The following is a 22,005-nucleotide window of genomic DNA, read 5'->3' on the forward strand; positions in this document are numbered from 1 at the left end:
GGGATTTACCATACCACACATCTAGAGGGAACCTGGCTGGGAGAGGCTGCTCTAACAGGTCAGCTTTTCTGGTTAAAGCCTTTCTGACGATGGACGAGCAAACTGTCCAGAGTGCGTGAAGCGTGCTCACCGAGGCGACAAGTTCATCTCCACCGCCACGCGTTGCGACATTGACACTGCTGCGACGCGACGAGGTTCCGTGATGCCGATGACGCTGCCGGAGCTACGAGGAGAGTCAAGGAAAAGATTCACGTAAGCGGACTGCAGGGGTGGGATGTTATGCCACACTGCAACCAGCATTCCTTCGGTTTTGCAGAGAACGGATTAGAAGCGATTGGTTTCGGGGGCGGGGCGGTACTGTATTTCATTTAAGGCGCAATCCTACGGACTTTGCCCCATTGCTTGAAAGCCTCCCAAAATCTTATGCCCTGCCAAGCTGAAGGAAGGAGGAGCAGCGGAGACAATCTTTGCCTCCACATTCTCCAAGCACGTTTATTTCTGCTAGACGGGCTTTTTAGCCCGTCTAGCAAGGGCGCTTTGGACGGGGAGGGAAGGAGAACGTAAGGCCATAAGAAGAGTCCTGCTAGATCAGACCGAGGGTCCGTGTAGTCCAGCACTCTGTTCACACAGTGGCCGACCAGCTGTCAACCAGGGACCCACAAAGCCGGACACGGTGCAACAGCACCCTCCCACCCATGTTCCCCAGCAACTGGTGCACACAGGCTGACTGCCTCAGATACTGGAGATAGCACAAAACCATCAGGGCCAGTAGCCATTGATAGCCTTCGTCTCCAGGAATTTATCCAACCCCCTTTTAAAGTCATCCAAATGGCTTTAAAAGGAGGCTGGCAAAGACTCAGGGTAAATTGAATCCCGGTGTTCCTGGTCTCTTCCCCTCCACGCCCATCGGAACACCCCCTTTCCCCCTCTCTCTGAGGATGATTTTCCGAGCCAGAGAGGCAGACGCGGCACCAGCTGTGAAGGTCAGATCTCCGACTTCCCGTTCCGGGGCTGGAGTCTCTGGCCTCGGAAAGTGTTTTCCAAGCCATCCTACGGTCCCTGGGTCACTTGCCCAAGGACCATAGGATTGCTCTCTTATTTATTGATTTGACCAAAGAAATGATGCCACCTTTCATCTGCAAAAGTGGGTTCCAGGACAGTGTACAGAAGGTAAAAGGCAGCGACACAAAAATACGAGAAAATATCAAACCATAAAAAATGAAGGTTAAAACTCATCTACCGGCTAAAACCACATGACAATAGGAAACATAAACTAAACAGCCCATGCAAATCTAAACATCAAAAATATGTTTTGAAATTTCTATTTTATTGTTCATGTTTGTTGGGGTGCTTTTCGGTATTTCTGAATGTGCTTTGGATGTATGCTTTAATGTTGTGAATTGCTTTGAGATTTTTTTAAAAATATAAGCAGTATACAAATGTATAGTAATAATCATAGGCAAATATAAATATCAATAATGCTTTGAGATTTAAGTATTTTTGAATGTGCTTTGAATGTATGCTTTAATGTGAACTGCTTTGAATTTTTTTGAATATGATAATAACAATGATGATGATGATGTTTTAATCAGCACCTTAAAGAATGCAGTGTTGGCAACAAGCGAATATCTCTTGAGAGGGTATTCTAGAGTTGGGGGGCTACCAAACAAAACCTCTCCCCTATATCTTACCAGCAGCTTAAATCCAAAAAACTGGATTTTAAGAACTGGAGGGGAATTTTAAGAAGTGGTGCCTACATTTGCTTGTTTTCCTCTTCCCTCCTCCTCCCTCTTTCCTTCTGGATCGTATTTTGGATATAAGATAAGAAGAAGAGAAGAGTCATACCTTGCATATCCTGCTTCATACAGAAACTGAGGCACTTGTGTGGTTTTACCGCTGCCAGTTTCTCCGCATATGATTACCACGGGATTCTCATGAATGGTTTCCATGATGACTTGTTCTTCTGCAAGGATAGGGAGCTTCAACCTGGCTTCCTTTCAAAACAAAGAGACATCTTTACATAGATAAGAGGCCAACTATAGATCTGTTCTAGCCGAGAGGGATATCAGGTCATTATAAATCCCCCTACGAGGTTTGTAATGACTGGATACCCCTCTCGGCTACAAAGTATGTGTCGTTTGTTGTGAATGGGACTATAATTTGGTGTCGCCCGCACTCAGAACTGACCTGAATCTCGGGGGTTCGGTCCACTGGGATGAAAACCGCAGGCTCTGACGATGGCTTGGAAATTGGACCACGCTGCTTTGGCAGGCTGGGTGGAGACACAACCGGGTCTTTTGGCTGTGTGAGTGGCACAGAGAACTCCTGGGCCTCCTTTTCAACTTGGTCTTTTTCCTCCTCCTCCTCTTCGCTAGATGTTCTGGATTCCTCCTCAAGCTCTTCCAGTTCAAGTCTGCATCTTTTTCTGTTTGCACCGCCAACACTTCTGATTTTTTCTGGATGGGACCCACTTGCTTCTTGGATGGTGCTGAAAGGCCAAACCCACACTGACACACGAGATCAATTCGCCCCAAACACACTATGTCCCTCTTCCCCATCACAACTGTTTAATCACCTAGAAATACAATTAAAAGTCAGTGGGCCTGTTCAGAAGACACCTCAAACCCTGCTGGTTAAGGCTTTTGGTTAAGGTGTCTTGTGCAATGCGTTTTGCTCATTCCCTAACCACAGTTGGACCGTCTGCAGCAGGGTTAGCAGCTCTAACCATGGCTTAAAGCGTTGTGTGTGACAGCACGGCTTGTGGTCAGTGCTAAGCCCGGAGAACCACAGTTTTGCTAACCACAGAGCCTGAAGTGTCATCTGAACAGGCTCTGTATTCTTTACACGGCACCTTCTGTCTACTTAGTAGTAGACAAAAAGGCAGAGAAAAGTCCCTGCTCTAAGAGAGGAGTTGTTTGTGCAACATGACAGCCCATCATGGGTTAATTTACCTTTGTGGAGTCATGGTGCATGCTGGACACAATTATAAATATGTAAGCCCTGATCAGGGGTTGTCATGTCATGTGAACCCAACTGGGGGCGGGGGCGAGTTATTTGTGGGTTAAACAACCCTTGCATAACCCATGGTTTGTTTTAGTTATGCGAGGGTTGTTTAACCCTAAAATAACTTCTGCCAGCTGGATCCACATGACATGACAAGGCTGGGCAATCCCTGGGTAAACTGACTCACGATGGACTGCGGTGTCACGCAAACTAAGTCAGCAAGAAAAAAACAGCCAGCAGTTAGATTTTGTGTGACTGGATACAAGGACAGCGTTACGAAAGGGATTCACAGAAAATAGGAGCGCCGTGGACGATCTGAAAAGAGAGGCAGCATTTCCTGGGAACAGGTGCCCGGCGTAAGGGCAGCAAGGTGCGTGTCAAGGAAGAACTGTGGGACACGAAGAGGTCAAGGAGAGAAAGGCGGGTCCACGCTGCAAAAAGAGCAGTGGGGCGAAGTGGGTCCGACGCCCCCGTGTCGTACCGTTTCGCCTGGTACATCCGCTTTCCCGTTCCTAGCTGAGAAGTGGTGTACAGCAGTTTCATTTCGGCCTCAGAGGCCTGGACTTCGCTCAACTTCTTGAGCAAATCAGCTCGCTGGGATTAAAAGAAAAAAGAAAGAAGACAACGTGAGGTGAGCCTGTATAGATTAATGCTCTGGTGTCATGCCAGTTCCTGGGAACGGGGGCTGCTTCAAACGTGACGCATGTTCCACGTAGCAAGAGCTCATGGTAGGAAATATGTCCCTGAACTGTCTCTATTCATGGTAGCTATTACAAGAAGTTTCTAACTTTTAAGAACTAGTGCCTGAGGCAGTTTCTTTTCCCTCTTCCCTCCCTGTCCCTTTAACCTTTTACGCTCTGACTTAAGACTGCAAGGCTTTGGGCAGGGGTTGCGTTATTGATCTTTTGAAAGCAGTTTTGGTAGCCTTCTTGGCTGAAAATGCTTTAAATAAATAAACAAACATAGCTTCTTAAGAATCTAAAGATTCATTTTTAAACTCATGACAAGTTTCTAGACCTTATGGCAGGGATGGGCAGTTTTTTGAGGGGGTTTTGCATTCAAAGAGTACATGTAGAGGTGGGGCAAAAATCTTCTGCCTAGGTGAACTTTGGGCTTGCGCTCTCTGCCCAAGCAGCCACAAAAAAGAGTTCAGAAGGTTTTGTTTTTGATAAATTACAGTTTAGCCTGACATCCAAACCCTAAACTGATGTTCATCTTCACTGTGGTTTGCTAAAACATGCCAGCTTCACAAGCCAGAGTTTGAAGCTGGCTCATTTCAAACAAACCATAGCTGAGATGAACCAGTTTGTCGAGTCTGGACAACACAACAACCTATGGTTAATCATTCAAGCATGGAAGAAAATGATTCAGACCTCCTCTGCGTGGCTGTGCAGGAGAAAAGGGGGAGGGTGTGTGCCTGCCAAAGGAAGTGAGGCAGGTGGCTACCAGGAGGAGGGCCTTCTCTGCTGTGGCACCCTGGCTGTGGAATGAGCTCTCTAAGGAGGTTCCTTGGCACCTACATTATATGCCTTTAGACGCCAGGTGAAGACCTTTTTATTCTCCCAGCATTTTAACAGTCAATAAATACATTTTAACTTGGGTGTTTTAAATTTGTAATTTTGCATTGCTGCTGTTTTTATCTGGTTGAGCTTTTATATTGTATTTTATATTATGGTTTTATACTGTTGTTTTATACTTTGAATGGTTTTAATTTTTGTGAACCGCCCAGAGAGCTCCGGTTATTAGGCGGTATAGAAATGTAACAAATAAATAAATAAATAAATATGATAAACCATGGTTTATCTTTAAGTCCAAATCCATAGGATTACCTAAGCTAAGAAACCGCAATCAACAGCAACTTTTCAGAAAAGCACACATCTGCCTAAGCAGACGTACACACCATTTTCAAAAGTAGCGACCATTTCTCACACTTTCCATCCAGGAAATGGGTTACGTTTCAAAGCGGTAATAGGCTATTCATAAGAATTTGACCTTATTCTCACGTTTACTTATTTACAATATTTATATACCGCTCCGTATCTTAAATATACTCCAGAGTGGTGCACGTAACTTTCTTGGCTTTATGTTCATTACTTGATCAATGCAGCATCAAGAGAGGATTTGCATGCGCGAATGCATTGGCCCAGATCTACCTGAGGGAGACAGGATTTTCTAAGCACCTTGTGCCCACTCAACACACAATACTTGTCAACGGAGGCAGTTCACGTGTTTGGCTAAGACTCAGCAAGTGACAGGTGATCCAGTAATGTACATGCATGTGTGAACTTTTACTAGATTTATATTACGGCTAGAGAAAACATGCAAAATGCTGAACAATTCTGGCAAAAAATTAGAGGCAGCCAGACTTATATCTGAGCATACATAAAATTAGAGGCAGCCGGACTAGAAAACACAAAATTATTTCGAATGACCAGAGGATAAGGTAATAAAGCTGGCCATATTCCTCATCTTTTGAACATCACTCACACACACACATACATTTCTTTAGTGCTATTTCAGCGTCCGCATTCCAAAATGTACCTTTTCTTTCTTGGCTTTCTGTTCCAAAACCTTCTGCAGAATTTTCTTCTGCTTCTTGCTCAGGGGCTTCTTTTCCGGGCCCTTTTCGCAAACTACTTTTTTATCCTTGGTTTTCCGCGATGGAAGGACCAGCGCGTTACTCGCGTCCACTCCTTTCACGATGGCTTCATCTTGGGGGTGGGGAGATGGGAAAGAGAAGAGTTATTTTGGTCATTGCAACCTTTTAAGCATTTTCATCCCATTCTATGCACATTAACCTTTTAAGCATTTTCAGCCCCATTCTATGCACATTAACTTCCAAAATAAGGCTCATTGTCAGTTACTCCCAGGATAACCCTGCATAGAATTTCAGTCCTAAAGAGAGTATCGCTTCACATAAACTTTTGATTTATTCTCAGCTTGTTGTATTCTTGCAACGGGACAAAGCATGAGTGTTTTTGATGCCTTTGGTTGCTTTACAAATCACGTTTTCTTAAGTGTGAACTAAAAAGGGCACTTTGGAAGTTTTTGGGTTTTTTTACATGCGCATCAGAAGACATGAAGTATAAAGGCTGCCCAATACGTGCTTGCAGACATATGATTCAGACTTTCCCAACCCGTCGCTCTCCATACGTGCTGTACCACAATGCCCATCAGGACCAGCCAGCTGTCCAGGGCTGATGGAGGTTGCAGTCCCAACACATATGGAGGGAAATTAGGTTGGGGGAAGGCTGCAGACAGTCTATCCCTGAGTATCAGACGCTCAGGACACCCAACCCTGGAGCATTATTCCTAGATGTTGCCAAACTCCAACTCCTATCATCCCTGGCCGCTGGCCCATGTTGGCTGGGGGTGATGAGAGTTGGGAGTCCAACCCCACCTGGAGGGCCAAAGCTTTCTTACCCCCTGCCTTTTAACGGACCCCAGAACTGTTGTTTTTAAAGGGATACCCGTTGTTTTTATACGGTTTTTATGTTTTTGATGGTTTTAAAATAGTTAAGAGCAGAGACACCACACTGACAACAAAGGTCCACATAGTTTATTTATTTTATTTATTTATTTAATTACATTTATATACCGCCCCACAGCCGAAGCTCTCTGGGCGGTTTACAACAATGGTAATGGTATTCCCTGTAGTAACCTATGGCTGCGAGAGCTGGACCATAAGGAAGGCTGAGCGAAGGAAGACAGATGCTTTTGAACTGGGGTGTTGGAGGAAAATTCTGAGAGTGCCTTGGACTGCAAGAAGATCCAACCAGTCCATACTCCAGGAGATAAAGCCAGACTGCTCACTTGAGGGAATGGTATTAAAGGCAAAACTGAAGTACTTTGGCCACATAATGAGAAGACAGGATACCCTGGAGAAGAGGCTGATGCTAGGGAAAGTGGAAGGCAAAAGGAAGATGGATGGATGATATTCTGGAGGTGACAGACTTGACCTTGGGGGAGCTGGGGGTGGCGACGGCCGACAGAAAGCTCTGGCGTGGGCTGGTCCATGAAGTCACAAAGAGTCGGAAGCGACTGAACGAATAAACAACAAATACTTTTTAAATGTTGACTGTTTTTACCTTTTGTCAACCGCCCAGAGAGCTTCGGTTATGGGGCGGTATATACATGCAATAAATAAATAAATAAGGCTGTCCCCCGTTGGAAACAGTATGCTGGGGTGGGGTGGGGGGTGTCGATGGGTCTGATGCGGCGGAGCTTTGCTTATGTACACTCTGCGCCTCGACCCATGCTGAAGCCAAGGAGTTAAGCGTAAAGAAGACACCCCCCCTCTCCCAGGGAGCCCACCTCCCCAAAGGAAAGGCCCCATGGGGGGGGCAAACTCACCTCCCAGCTCCAGCTGCACTGGGTCTTGGGGCGGCCCGCCCCGCTGCCCATGTGCCCCCGGGAGTCGGGCTTTCCAGTTGTGCCTCTTGCGCGCTTTCCCCATGGGGGCGATTCTCGCGGGAGTCCCCCCACGTGGAGCCTCCGAGGCACCAGCCGAGCAGCGCTTCCGCCTTCTGCAAAGCCACGGGGCAGCCCAGTCTCGCGAGAACCGGCACCAAGGGTCACGTGGCCTGGCTCTGCAGAAGAGAGGGAGGGGGAGAGGGAGAGGGAGAGGGAGGGGGAGGAGAGGGATGCAGATTCAATGCAAACAGTGGTGCAAAGCACAAGCGTGAATCCCCCACCTTTGTTGACATTTGAGCTATAGGACTGTCTTTCTTTTGTAGTCTTATTCCAGGTTTTATGCTGGAATGTGCGAGGGAATTTGGGCCCCAGATGTAAAAAGTGGCGCATAGATCTCAAAATAACTGAACTCGTTGATTAGGGTGACCCTATGGAAAGGAGGACAGGGCTCCTGTATCTTGAACAGTGGTATTGAGAAGGGAATTTCAGCAGGCGTCATTGGTATATATGGGGAACCTGGTGAAATTCCCTCTTCAACACAGCAGTTAAAGCTGCCGTCTTTTAAATCTGGTCACTCTAGTATAGCTCCTGCAGCTTTAACTGTTGTGATGAAGAGGGAATTTCATCAAGTGCTGCATGCATACAAATGACACCTGCTGAAATTCCCTTTTATTTATTTATTTATTTATTTATTTATTTATTTATTTATTACATTTCTATACCACCCAATAGTCTGAGCTCTCTGGGTGGTTCACAAATGCAAGTGTTAAAGATAGAGGAGCCCTGTCCTCCTTTTCATATGGTCAGCCTATCATTGATACGAAGTTAGGGTGATCATATGGAAAGGAGGACAGGGCTCCTGTATCTTTAACAGTTGTATTGAAGGGGGAATCTCAGCAGATGTCATTTTTATATATAGAGAACCTGTTGAGATTTCCTCTTCATCACAGCAGTTCAAGTGGCAGGAGCCCTGCCTTCTTTTGTATATGGTCACTCTAGTATAGCTCCTGCAGCTTTCAACTGTTGTGGTGAAGAGGGAATTTCACCAGGGGCTGCATGCATACCAATGACGCCTGCTGAAATTCCCTTTTCTATACAATTGTTAAAAGATACAGGAGCCCGGTCCTCCTTTCCATATGGCCACCCTACGCAAAGTGCTCTTAATAAAGATGTAAAAGTGTACAATAAGTGTCCATGGCTGGCAAAATTCTAGTTTGAGAATCAAGAACACATGTAATTTTATGACCTGGATGATTGCTTAATGCAAATTAAGCACGCTTTACTATTCCTTGGGGATTTTTTTTAAAACCCACACAATGAGAATAGTTACAAGCTAGTAACAGATGGAGCCACTTCCCTTAAATGTCAAGGCACACTTTTTTTGCATGGGGTAGTGTTAAGAGTGTTGATTTGAAGTAACTGGGTCCCCTGTGTGCATAGCTGTGTGCAGGGTATGTGCTGGGTGTGCCCAGGCACACCCTAATGTCTCAAGCAATAAGCACAGAATTGAGGGGGCCATTGAGTAGGGATCCAGACAGTGAGAACAGCCCTCCAGCTGCTCTGCCACCACGCCGATGAACTGCTGCCTCAAGAGACCACAATTGCTCCTGCCAGCAGGAATGAAAAGGAATTGCTCTGCTGGGAGCCTCTGCCAGGAGTAGGGTCCTTTATGATTTGAGTATTCAATAAATGTTTGCCTTTTAAAAAACATTCCCTGTGTGCACACCCTAATGGAATGTGCTGCACACACCTATGCCTGTGTGGCTCACCCTTGAAATTCCAAGGAATCCATGTGTCGCAAATAGTTCTGTGCCATGTTCTATGTTGCACATCCATGTGGAGCAGAGGTTAGGTTTACGGGATGCCCTGGTGCCTCATGCTAGAATGCACCTGGCATTTGTCTGCAACTGTGCAGAACATCAGAAGAGCCCTGCTGGATCAGACCAAGGGTCCACCTAGTCCAGCACTCTCTTCACCCAGTGGCCGACCAGCCATCGGCCAGGGATGAACAAGCAGGACATGGTGTAACAGCACCCTCCCGCCCATGTTCCCCGGCAACTGGCGCACACAGGCTTATTGCCTCGAACACTGGAGATAGCACACAACCATCAGGGCCAGTAGCCATGGATAGCCTTTGCCTCCAGGAATTTATCCAACCCCCTTAAAAGCCATCCAGATTGGTGGCCATCACTACATCTTGGACAGGCTGTCTTTCAGGGAAACTTATTCGCTGTTACTGATATTTTGATCACTGAACCTGTTTCTAAAGTGTCCCAGGATTCCCTGGAACGCAGCCCCAAAACCAGTGGAATAAAACCTTAAACCACTCTAAAGTTACAGTAAACATTTAAGCTTTAATTGGTCACAACACCATAATTCAGTTGTGAAATCAGTCTACAAACAATCCACTGAATAGTAGTACATCGATCTGGCGGTCAGATAATAAATAAAGACACGAATAGCTGAGTTTAAAAAATAGCTTTTGAGATCTTCATGGCTACTCAACATCATCATCAGTAGAACATAATATTTCTCTAAAGATCATAGATTAAAATGATACATTTTCTTCTGACCAAAATCATTTTTTTAAACAGAACACATAATTTTGGTTTATATATATATATTTTTTAAAAACTACCTAATACTTGAGTTCAGATGTCCAAATAGGATACGAAGTCACTATATTCAGTGCAGATAAACAGTGTTACGCTCAATACATTTCTTCTGCTTTACAACAGAAAAAAGGACAGATTTCTAAACATGGCACTTGGCATCACAGTTCAATGGAATCACCCAAGAAGTTTAAATTCACATGCAGAACACAGAAGAACTTCAGGATTTCTCAAAAAAATAATAAAAAAAGTCGAATGATCGAGATAGATCATTAGCTGCCAAATACAGATTATTGGGATGGCTCTTGAGTGACAGGAAACAGAATTTACCTTCATCATAAAAAGCTACAGCAGAAACAAAGGAACCATCCACATTAACTCCGCAAACAAGCTTTTAAAAAGCTGATTTACACCGAAGAGGACAAAATATGGCATTAAGCTACAGCAGGCTTGGTACACAGTACTTCAACATCCAGTATCATCACTCCTTTAAAAGCATTACATTCAGAATATAGCAACTCTGTTCTGTTTGTCAACAAAATTGAGACATGGGTTGATGCTTCTACGACGTTTGTACTGATGGGAGATACTGAAGGGCAGTCTGATCTTAGGTAAAGGCAAGAGGAGGTGCTCTTTCAAGGAATTACTTTAAAAAAAAACAAAAAAAACTTAAGCTGCCACATTGTGATTGCCTCTGAATCACTGGCAAGATGAAGCATCTGGTTCCGTCAAGAAGCAGTTTTCAGTTGGTGAGAAATTGAAGATGGCTTATTCATCAAAAAGATAATCGAAGGGTAGACATGCACAATGTTTTTTTGCACAAAACTCAACATACACCAACCCTGGGCCAATCTAACCATGGAAAGAAGATACAGAGGGTGGGGCCTGCACACATCCTCCTCTCTGGGGCATGTGTTCTTCACTCCCTTCCATGGTTTTCTTTAACCATCATGTAGCATAGTCTCTCAATTGGTGCTAACCATAATGCAAACCAGGCTGCCTTGGAAACATGGTTACGAGGACAAAGCTAGTTAGCAGGAACCAACATTGGCGCCAATGGAGATGAAGAACACTGCAGCCACGAAGGCAGAACATTCAAGAATGTGAGCTTCCTAACTATAGTTAAGAGATCAGGAATTGTACACCTAACACTTGCCCACTGTGAACTAATATGGCCTTGGCTGTCTGGAATTTTGACCAAAATGGGTTCAGTTGTGACAAACTCCATTGAGAAGAATGCAAATAGCCATCTTGAAGAGGGGGAAAACCCCTGTGCAATTCCAACCACAGTCTGTGAAGAGAAATCACAGCAGGCAGCAATACCAAAGCATTCCTAAAGATCACTACCTCTGTAATTGTGTCACTTAAGTTCTCGTCTCTCAGTTAAAACAGGGATAAAGGTGTCCTCTTCTCTGTAAAGTGGCTCGACACTCAAAATATAGCAGCAGTACAAAAACAGAGAAGTCTGACTGGTCCCCTTAGGATGAGGCTATGAAAAACAGAACAGAGGAGCCAACTATAGGAAACACAGTGCTAGCATTTTATAGAACTTCAGAAAATAATAATAATTCAACATCACGTTTACCTTCAAAAGCATAATAGCTGCATTACTGTATGTGGCAATGATCAGAACGTTTTTCAAGTACATTGGACAATAGTTTGTGCTCCTGTCTAATCTTAAAAACAGACCATACATAAACGAAGAAGGGGGAAGAGAACTGGGAAACACACGCCAGGTTAGCCGATTTTACATATACTGTCCAAGCGTAGTGTGCGAAATTTACATCAATATTTCTCTCAACAATAACCTTATACAGTGAAATGTTTGTGTATAAAAATATATACATTCTTCCTCCGTAACCCACCATGATGAGCTGATTTTGAGCAATAGGGGTAGGTTTTACATTTGTCTTCTCAACTAAAAAGGAATCCAGTGGTTCACTTGTCCCCCCGCCCCAACAGTGATTGGAGGATTTGTTTGCAGAGGATAGTTGGAGACCTCTGTACAGCTATTCAGGAAGTAGTTCCATTTTAGATCAATGATACTAAATCCAGAGCCAAGCTGGCAGCAGAAGGCGGGAAGAGAAAGACACACATTGCCTATAAGCCAACTTGCAATGAATGCTGAAACACACTTTTTAAATAAGGATACCTACTGCCTGGCGGTTTTGGTTTCTTAAAATCTGAAAAGTCATTGTTAACATAATGAGCAAGTTTCTTTTTAAAAATTAAAAATTACAGCTCATTAAAAATAGCTATGGTTTCATCCTGCCCAGTCCCACGGCTACTAGCAGACAGGACTCAACTGAGCATTTCTAGGTTCCGTTGATTTTTTTCCAGTCTTCGCAAGGAAGAGCATGCTCTTGAACATGATTTTAAAAACAATTAAGTGCAACAAGAGCTTAGGAGGGACTTGGTTCCGAGGCAACAGAAGATTAATACTAGGTAGAAAACTTCGCCTTGCCTCATCACTGTTTAACGGGCACCTTTCACAGCATGAAACTCAAATCACTATTCTGGCAAAGCATTACTGCTGATCCCTCAAGGTGGGTTTTCTGCCTACCTTGGCAGATTCAACACGATTGTCCTCCCTGGACACCCACTGTGGAGATGACACCGACGTTAAGTGGGAGGAAAAGCATCGGATCTTCCTGAAGGTACGCTTCATAATTTTACTTAATTTATTGCCGCTTATTGGTCCTGAGAAAGATTTCAGCAGCCAACATTTTAGCAATGTTATTTGATCTCCTGCCTTTTTTAAAACGAAGCTGCTAGGGTTCTGAGGTGGGGGGGGGGGGCGGGGTTTTCCCCTCTCTCCTTTTCTTTAAAAACAATGCACAATGTGTATTTAAAATTAATTCTGCTCGGAAAATATTTTATTGCAAAGACCAACTCTGCATTGCCTTGCCCTGCCTGTCCCATCCTTTCCAGCAATTTTTTTTTTTAAAACAACAACCCTGGATCTAATTTTGTTGCTCAAAGCCTCCTGTTTAAGTGCTGTTAAAATGGGTGGGATTTAATAGAACACAGCAATGCTTTTGTGGTGAGAGGGCTTTTGCAGGACCTATTCTAGTGATCTGCACTTGACTTATTGGTAACAGCGCTCCTGAGTGAGTGGATTCCCTAATTCATTACCGTGAAGCAAGAATGCATCCTTTTTTGTGTGCGTATGCACGTAGGGCTACTCTCTCCACAGGAGTGAATGGGGGAAACTCTTATAGAAAGGGCAAGTTCATGGAACCCCCTCACCAAAACTCCATCAGGGCTGCCGATCTCCAATATGACTAGCTAAGGAAAGACAAGCAAGAAATACTTCTTAGGGGCTTAAATTGGCACTTGTTCTGCCTTGCCATTAAAAGCCAGTCTGTGATCTTCTGATCCAGTTAGAACAAATACCTTCCTTTGCAATTATGCGAAAAGGCAACTTGAGGCAATGAAAGTAAGTCATCCAGTGAAAGCAAAATAAAATAAAAATAAGATGAGAAGCTGACCACACACACACACCCCGTCCCCACAACCAACATTTCTCAGCAGAAGCATTTGGTAGAATTATTTGACGCTTTCTTCCTTCTTTTAAAATGTCAAATCCGCATAAAGCTTAAGTTGTATTGTTAGTAATTTTAAATAGACTACTCAATATGCCTTTATAAAAACGTTTTACAAAAGATGTTTTAAATGCTTGGAAAAAAGTAAGCGGATAAAATTCTACTCATGGAGGAAAACCTCTGAATATACAGCTAAAGATTATCTTACAAGTGTAATTTTTTCTTTCTTTCTTTCAGTATATTGTCTAGATAAACTACTCTTAACATTGAACGGCTTATAACGTTACACATTGTTTTACCCCAGTGTTGGTTTGTTGCTTGGCTAACTTTTCATGAACTAGAGACAGTGCTTAGCGATTTCCTAAGTGAGCTGGTGTCAAAGGTGAACTAAATCGTATTTCATTGGTCACTGCCTCTGTCCATGTTTTCGATCACCCTAGAAAGCCGTATATTCAGGAGTCTGATCTGGCTGTCAAGGTGGTCGATCTTCTCTTCAAGGGTGCTGTGGCTATTCCTCCTCCAGTAGAAGCCAACCGGCCCAGTCATGAAATAGACAGCCACGACAAAGCACAGGGGAAGGACGGCATGTTCGGGCTCCCCTTCGTACTTCTGGAGGATGTACACGCAGGAAAGCGCAAAGAGGGCAACCCTCACGATCCAGAAGAACCGGCCACAAAGCACATGCAAGACATAGAAGAAGAACCCGAGGAGGAGAGACACAAACCAATAAGCGAGCAAGACGGCGCCGATCAGCAACAGCGCGCGAGCCGGGCTGTTGGCAAGGGCTCCGGGGCTGAAATAGTGGGTCAAGTTGGAACCTGGAAATTGGACAGAAGGAAGGTTCATCAGAAGCAACAAATGAACAGGCACATGAAAAGCAGCAAACGATTTCGGGAGGAATTACTTTACACACACACACACACACACACACACACACACCCCAATGGTTTCCTCATGACAAGTTTTCATGCAGGAGCGCTTTTGATCAGTGTCAACTGGTTCGCCAGCTGCAGCCGTTCTTGGTATGCTCAGACCTATATCAGAAGTGGGCAATTTATAGGCCAAAACATCTGGAGGGCCACTTCCTGACTGTTAGAGCAGTACGACAATGGAATCAGTTACCTAGGGAGGTTGTGGGCTCTCCCACACTAGAGGCATTCAAGAGGCAGCTGGACAACCATCTGTCAGGGATGCTTTAAGGTGGATTCCTGCATTGAGCAGGGGGTTGGACTTGATGGCCTTGTAGGCCCCTTCCAACTCTGCTATTCTATGATTCTATGAACTCCCATCACCCCTAGACGAGGACTGATGGGAATTGTCGTCCCCCACCCCACCCCTGATGTCTTGGCCTGCATGTTGTCCATTCTACCCTACATTATCCTTTATTTATTTCTTACCCTCCTCTCCCTCTGGGTTGAGGCGGGAACAACATTAGATACAAATACCATAAAATACATAAAACTAATTAAAACATATAAAACTAATACAATATTAAAAGTAATGCATGTATTATATCTTGATTGGACTACTGTTATATGCTCTATGTGGGGCTGCCACTGAAAATCACTTGAAAACTTCAGCTAGTACACAATGGAAAAGTAGGGTATACAGTTTTTAAAATAAACAAACTAACATAAATGCTTTTACTTCAACTAGGAAAACAAAACATTTTTAAGATGCTTCTTCCTCTTTTCCCTTGGGCAGCTATAAACAGAGCAGAAGAAACTGCAAGGTATTTGTCCCCTGCCCCACCTCTTTGAAGAAAAAAAAGTCTGCCTAATGTAAATTGGGTTTCCAGGCAGATCTTTTAATTTCTGGGCAAATGTATTCAACATTGTGCCTTATGCATGAACCCACTGCAGGAATAGTGCAATTAAGTAATAAACCCCACCCATTCACACTAAGAACTACCTCATGTCATCAAGAGCTATTATTGATCATGTGTTTACAGGGGGAAGAAATTAGTTATCTTAAAAATGCCCTTGGTTTTTGCTTGTCCTTTTGCAATGGACAGGATCCACCCACAGCTAACCATGTGGTTTCTTAAAGCGCAATCCTATGCATGCTTAGACAGAAAAAAAAGTCCTACAGCTCCCAGCATTCTCCAGCCGCCCACACTGACTGGAGAATGCTGGGAGTTGTAGTACTTTTTTCTGTCTATACATGCATAGGATTACATCTTTAATTCTGCCCCCCCCCCAAAAAAACACCTGGCTAATAAAAGAGCCAGCAGCAGTCTAGCCTTATGGATGGAGACAGTTATGAATGCCTCTCTGAGCAAAGACACAGTATCACCTGCCTAGAAGGAAGCTATGATTCAATTGCTGTTGAGTAGTTATTGCTCAACGCTGGTGGTTCTGCAACTATTAGCCTCTGTCAGTTACCACTCTGTGAACCAAAATGTACTACCACTACCACCTCACTGTTTACAGTTCTGTCCCTGCCACCGTATATACTCTTTATATAATCCCATGCAGCTGATTAGTGGGAGATTCAGGACAAATAAAAGGAAGTACTTCTTCACACAGCACATAGTTAAACTGTGGAATTCTCAACCACAAGATGTAGTGATGGCCACCAATTTGGATGGCTTTAAAACGGAGTTAGATAGATTCCTGGAGGAGGCCTAATAGCTATGTGCTACCTCCAGTAGCAGAGGTGGTAAGCCTATGTAGACCCATTGGTGGGGAATGTGGGTGGGAGGGTGTTGTTGCGCCTGTGTCCTGCTTGTGGGTTCCTGGCTGGCCACTGTGTGAACAGAATGCTGGACTAGATGGACCCTTGGCCTGATCAAGCATAGCTTTTCCTGTTTTTATATTGAAATTCTTGATAACACTCCATGCATTTGAAGTGTACTATAGTCCATGAAAACTTATGCTAGGATTAATTGTGCCACTACATTTTTTCTTGTTTTTGCTGCAATAGACTAAAACAGCTATGCCTCTAGGGATTGTGACCAGGTTCACATAGCAAGCTAATTCACCATGGGTTAGCGTGTTGTCTGAACGCAGCACGTTTTTCGCAGGATGGCTTGTTAACCATGCAGTGTGGTTTATTTTCCTCAAACAAGCCACCTGGAGAACCCGTGGCTTATTGTTGGATTGTTCAGAATGGTTAACAAGAACCCCACAGAAAACACACTGCATTCAGACAACACGATAACCCACCCTGCAGAAAAAGCACTGCGTTCAGACATGATAACCCATAGTTCAACAACAATGCACAATGGGTGGGTTAGCGTGTTGTGTGAACTCAGCCATTAAATACTAATTCTTTTCAAATCCCCATCAGATTCAGCAGACTTCTGCCCATTTTTCCACACCTACCATCAATCCCAAGGACATCCAGAAGATCCGTCCATATTCTCCAGAACGTATCCACTAGAACATCCACACCATATACGAATCGCTCGGTCAGCCTGGAGAAAAACTGGGAAAGCAGAACCGAGAAACAGAGTTGAAAGATTTCACTCAATTGACAACAACTTGCAAGTGAAGCTCTTACGCTGTTATTCTTAACTTCCAATCAAAGCAACAGTGGTGCGTGGAAGGCACAATATTTGATCTGGAAGACTCCAGAATTTGTGGATGTGCTCTCTGCACATGATCAGAAGCACACATTGTACATCTGGACCCTGGTTCTGAAAGCAATTTCCAGTGCTGAACCCTCAAGCAGCAGATCCCTGAGCTGCAAAGTGTAAGCAAACAATGACTTGAGAAGCTGCCCTACACAGAGTCACACCATTAATTTGTCTAGCCCCAAAATGTCTATCCTTACTGACAGCAGTTCTCCAAAGCCTCAGCCTAAGGAAACTTTCCAAACTCTGTTACCTGAGACCGTCTTTAACTGGAGATGCTGAGAAGGGAATCAAAGAGACCCCACAGAATTCATAAATTCATGCTTTTATTGCCATTCAGGTTACTGATTTGCCTTCTAAATTCACCGCATGCTTTGAAGCGCCCACTCTCAATCAGAACTAAGCGCATGCAAAGCAAAACACAATGTCAAGCTCAACACAGGCCCTCAAATGTCAAGGAATTGCATTTTAGGACACAGATCTGCCAGAAAGAGACCCAGAGGCTCTTGCCATCCTCTCCTTCAAAGCCCTGGCACAGCGCCCGAAGGCTCTCGCTGTTCAAAACACTGTGATTGAGATGTCAGTTTGAGCCATTTCTTCCAGAGTTGCTTTTTAAGACCTGAGCTTTGAAGAAATGCCCAGAAATTAGCTTGCGATTAATGGAGAAGGGAGGAGGCATGGAGAAAAACAACAACCAGCACGTTTCCTCCCTGGTTCCACCATTAATAAGCATTATTTTATTTAGGGTTACTAAATAATTCTTATTTTGTATAATCAATCTCTCTCTCTTTCTCTCTCACACACAGCCCTTTCCTTTTCACTTCCCATGCCAATCTATAGCAAGTGGCTTTATTTTTAGAAATATGACCTTTCTGTTGAGGTTTCAGGGGACAAGTGAAGATGTGAGAGTGGATGGGAGCATCTCTAGAAAAAAATCTAGCAAAGAGCTTTGCAGTCAAACAGCACCATCATGCAGGGAGGAGGTCATTGAGGGGAAAGCATCAATTTCAGTGCTTCCGTGGCATCAGGTCAGGCGAGCACTACCAAACAGCAAAAGGACAGGCAGCATAGGGATCTACCAAAGACAGAAACAAGCCATCTAGGTTGCAGTAAGGTCATTAATTCAGGCTTCTCTATCCATTCCTCCACATTTCAAAACGTTTTAAGTTCTGTCCCCCAGATTCAAGCTCAATCAAAATCTTCATTCTCCAGCCACCCCCTCAAGCGTCAACATTCAATGCCTTCATCTTCATGTGCCATGCCCACCCCCCAAAAAGCAATACGCTCCAGCTAGAGAGACTCCTACTACTTCCCTTAAGTAGGAGGCCATTTCAGCAGGTGTTGACTGTGAAGCGTAGCTGAGAAAAGCTGCACTTAGTGAAATTCACCACTTCCTCTACAGAACTATCTCAAGGGCCAAGAGCCTTTTTGGGTCCTTTGCTATCTAATCTTTGGGCCCAAGAATAACTTACACATCTGTAATGGTCGCTTGATGGATCTCTTTTCTGATGGGAAAGGGAATTGGGAGAAGAGAAGTGGTGTAGGAGGGGCACGAAAACCTTTCCCCTCCCTCTCTACTGCCCCCCCCCCCCCCGTGTGTGTGTGTGTGTGTGTGTGTGTTCAAGGACAGGGTTCCCCACCACTGCTCCGCATTACAGAGGTCTTAAGTACCCCTTTCAACAAGGGAAAGAAAAAGGCTGTTGGGCTACTGTTCCATGAATATATGAGTCATGTGTACTTTGACTCCCGCTTAGGAAGAAATTGCCCTCATGTGAAGCCATTATTAGTGCCAAGTTGCAATAAAGGACAGAACTCTTGCATCTTTTAGAGGTGGATGGGAGGAATAATTCCGGAAGAAGGAATTTTGGGCAAGGCAAGGATGAGCTGCACCTTCCAAAATCCCTTCCTGAAGATAAGCTCCAATCTCCTTTGCATTTAGTCATCTTCTGCCTCTGTCTGTCTCTCTAGGAAAGAAAACGGTGATACTGGAACAACCAATCCATTAGAGGACCCAACCACCAGCCCAAGGCTGCTAGGGATGACAGAATTTTTGACAGGCACAGTGTGACATACAGGGGTGAAGAAAGGGCAGTAGTGGAAATTCTCTCTTCTACATGGACTTTTTCAGGCAGAGAAAGGCGTTTTTGCAGAATTAGAGAAAGATCCACCTAATTCACCACTCACTGCAAAACTCTCAACAGATGTTTGAAAGCCAATTAGAAATTAGCTATTACTCTACCAATGGACTACGGTTTGCCTTTTACCCATTCCTAATCTTTTGTCCATTCTGACGCCATGCCTCTCCCTCAACTTTTATAAGAGATTAGTTTAGATCACAGTCTTTCGGACAGCACAGTGGGTTTTCAAAATAATTCAGTACAGCACCAAGTTCTCTTAAGCATTTCAGAGCCAACATTTCAGCTCAATTTATCTCCTGAAGCAATGTGCCATCAAAATTTATTTCAGCTTGATTGGTGTAAAAGCAACAACAACACAGATCATGAAGTTATCATTAATATTTGGTTACTCAGATATTCAATTCAATTTGATTCCCCTTTTGCCTCTATTGTTATTATTATTACATTTAAAAGAACGTGAGATGAGCCATGCTGGTTCAGACCGAGGGTCCATCTAGCCCAGCACTCTGTTCACACAGTGGCCAACGAACCATCGACCAGGGACCAACAAAGCAGGACATGGTGCAACAGCAGTCTCCCACCCATGTTCCCCAGCAACATGTTCCTTACGCCTTCTTTCCTTTTGGCAAGGAACCCAAGGCAGCTTACATGGACCTCCTCCTCTCCGCTTTATCCTCACAACAACCCTGTGAGGTAGGTTAGGCTGAGAGTCAGGGACGGGCCCAAAGTGCTCCGACGAGCTTCATGATGTATTGGGGACTAGAACCTTGATCTCCCTTGTCTCAGACCAATACAATGGTTCTCTTGCCAACATACTCACCCTTCTGACCCACAGATCCCAATCACTGTTAGGACCACTTATTATTTCGCTTCCAATTGTCAAAACTTTGAAGACCACAGAGCCATCCCTACTGCAACATTGACTACTATTTCAATTTGACCTAGCTGTCAAAAGCAGAAGTCAAAAAGAAAACGCAAGTCCTCCTTACACAGACAAGTAGTTGCCTTTCCCCAGGACCCCCAGCCAGCGCCCCAACAACTGTTATAAGCACGTAATTAATCAACACAATCAGTTTAAAGCCATAAAATTAAAGGCCTTCTCATTTATCCCTCTCACCGCCACCATTATCCCATTACTACCATTATCCCCTTTTATTATCATTACCCCCCATTTATTTTAACTATTATCCCTATCATTACAGCTGTTGCCCCAATTACTCCCATTATGGTTACATTCTATTACAATTAATGCCCCTATTATTATTTCATTGTTCCCGTTATCCCTCCATTCCGACTATTGTATTTATCCCTATCATTATGCCCATTATTCCTATTTATTATCCCCATTACCATTCTTACTGTTCTGTATTTATGTCGAAGCCACAAGCGTGATTACTTGTCATTTATGCAGGCGTTTAATTAGGGTGACCCTATGAAAAGGAGGACGGGGCTCCTGTATCTTTGAACAGTTGTACCGAAAAGGGAATTTCAGCAGGTGTCCTTTGTATATATGTGGAATCTGGTGGAATTTCCTCTTCATCACAGCAGTTAAAGCTGCAGGCGCCCTGCCCTCTTTTAAATCTGGTCACTCTAGTATAGCCCCTGCAGCTTTAACTGTTGTGATGAAGAGAGAATCATAGAATAGCAGAGTTGGAAGGGGCCTACAAGGCCATCTAGTCCAGCCCCCTGCTCAATGCAGGAATCCACCCTAAAGCATCCCTGACAGATGGTTGTCCAGCTGCCTCTTGAAGGCCTCTAGTGTGGGAGAGCCCACAACCTCCTTAGGAAACTGATTCCATTGTCGTACTGCTCTAACAGTCAGGAAGGTTTTCCTGATGTCCAGCTGGAATCTGGCTTCCTTTAACTTGAGTCCGTTATTCCATGTCCTGCACTTTGGGAGGATCGAGAAGAGATCCTGGCCCTCCTCTGTGTGACAACCTTTTAGGTATTTGAAGAGTTACTTATTTCACCAGGTTCTCTATATATACAAATGAGACCTGCTGAAATTCCCTTTTCTATGCAACTATTAAAGATACAGGAGCCCTGTCCTCCTTTTCATAGGGTCACCCTAGTTTAATTCCTCTCATTCCACTCCGAGGCACCCAAACCTCTGCGCTCCCCCCCACCCCCAATTCCTCCCCCATTTTAGGGGCGAGCCCCCCAACGCCCCCTCCCCTCCCTTCCCCTCCCCCCCCAAAGCCCCTGAGGCGGCTCAGGCCCGGCCTCTCCCCGGCCTCACCTTCTGCAGGGCGCGCACGTTCTCCTCGCCGAAGAGGCCGCTCACGCCCTGGTAGACGCCGCTGGCCGCCCGCCGGAGGCTGTTCTGCTTGTCGGCGCTGCGGCTCCGCGCCGACCAGGCCCCGGGGCCCGCCAGCAGGAGGAGGCCCAAGGAGACCAGCAGCACCCCGCGCCCTCCCGCCATGGCGCCCTCAGCGCTGCTCCTACCGCGGCCTACTCGTAGTGGCGGCGGCGGCGGCCGGAGCCGGGATGTTATTGCCGCGCTTGCCTCGCCTCAGCCCGCCCGTCCTAGAGCGTCCTCACGGCCGGTCTTTCCCGGAGGGGCAGCGCCCCCTCATGGCCGGCGGCCTGCTTCGCAACCCCGCTCCAATGGGTGAGTTGGAGGCACATTTCGTCCTTCTTCCGAGGAGGCCCATTGAAATAAAAGGGACTGGGACTAGTCCCGGCTAAATTGCGTCCCATTGATTTCAGTGGGGGCT

At 44.9% G+C, this 22,005-nt stretch overlaps 2 protein-coding genes across 2 annotated transcripts in view; both read right to left on the reverse strand.

Moving 5' to 3' along the window:
* The window catches only part of DHX37 (DEAH-box helicase 37), a 31,881-nt gene extending 24,362 nt beyond the window's left edge, over positions 1–7,519 (reverse strand). Inside the window, exons 1-6 of the mRNA XM_063143788.1 lie at positions 7,357–7,519; positions 5,545–5,714; positions 3,485–3,597; positions 2,188–2,488; positions 1,846–1,994; positions 131–223 (exon numbers count right to left, since the gene is read on the reverse strand). Coding sequence (XP_062999858.1) covers positions 131–223; positions 1,846–1,994; positions 2,188–2,488; positions 3,485–3,597; positions 5,545–5,714; positions 7,357–7,459 — 929 coding nt within the window. The 5' untranslated portion in view covers positions 7,460–7,519. The remainder of the gene's footprint in view (positions 1–130; positions 224–1,845; positions 1,995–2,187; positions 2,489–3,484; positions 3,598–5,544; positions 5,715–7,356) is intronic.
* Positions 7,520–9,750: 2,231 nt separating this feature from the next.
* BRI3BP (BRI3 binding protein) lies at positions 9,751–21,714 on the reverse strand. The gene is made up of 3 exons (XM_063143772.1): positions 21,528–21,714; positions 16,900–17,002; positions 9,751–14,391 (listed from the first exon to the last, which is right to left on the reverse strand). The coding sequence occupies exons 1-3, from the start codon at positions 21,708–21,710 to the stop codon at positions 13,973–13,975; spliced, it is 705 nt and encodes a 234-aa protein (XP_062999842.1). The 5' UTR covers positions 21,711–21,714; the 3' UTR covers positions 9,751–13,972.
* Positions 21,715–22,005: the final 291 nt, after the last annotated feature.

This window comes from Elgaria multicarinata, chromosome 18, assembly GCF_023053635.1.
Source record: "Elgaria multicarinata webbii isolate HBS135686 ecotype San Diego chromosome 18, rElgMul1.1.pri, whole genome shotgun sequence".
Lineage (NCBI taxonomy): Eukaryota > Metazoa > Chordata > Lepidosauria > Squamata > Anguidae > Elgaria > Elgaria multicarinata.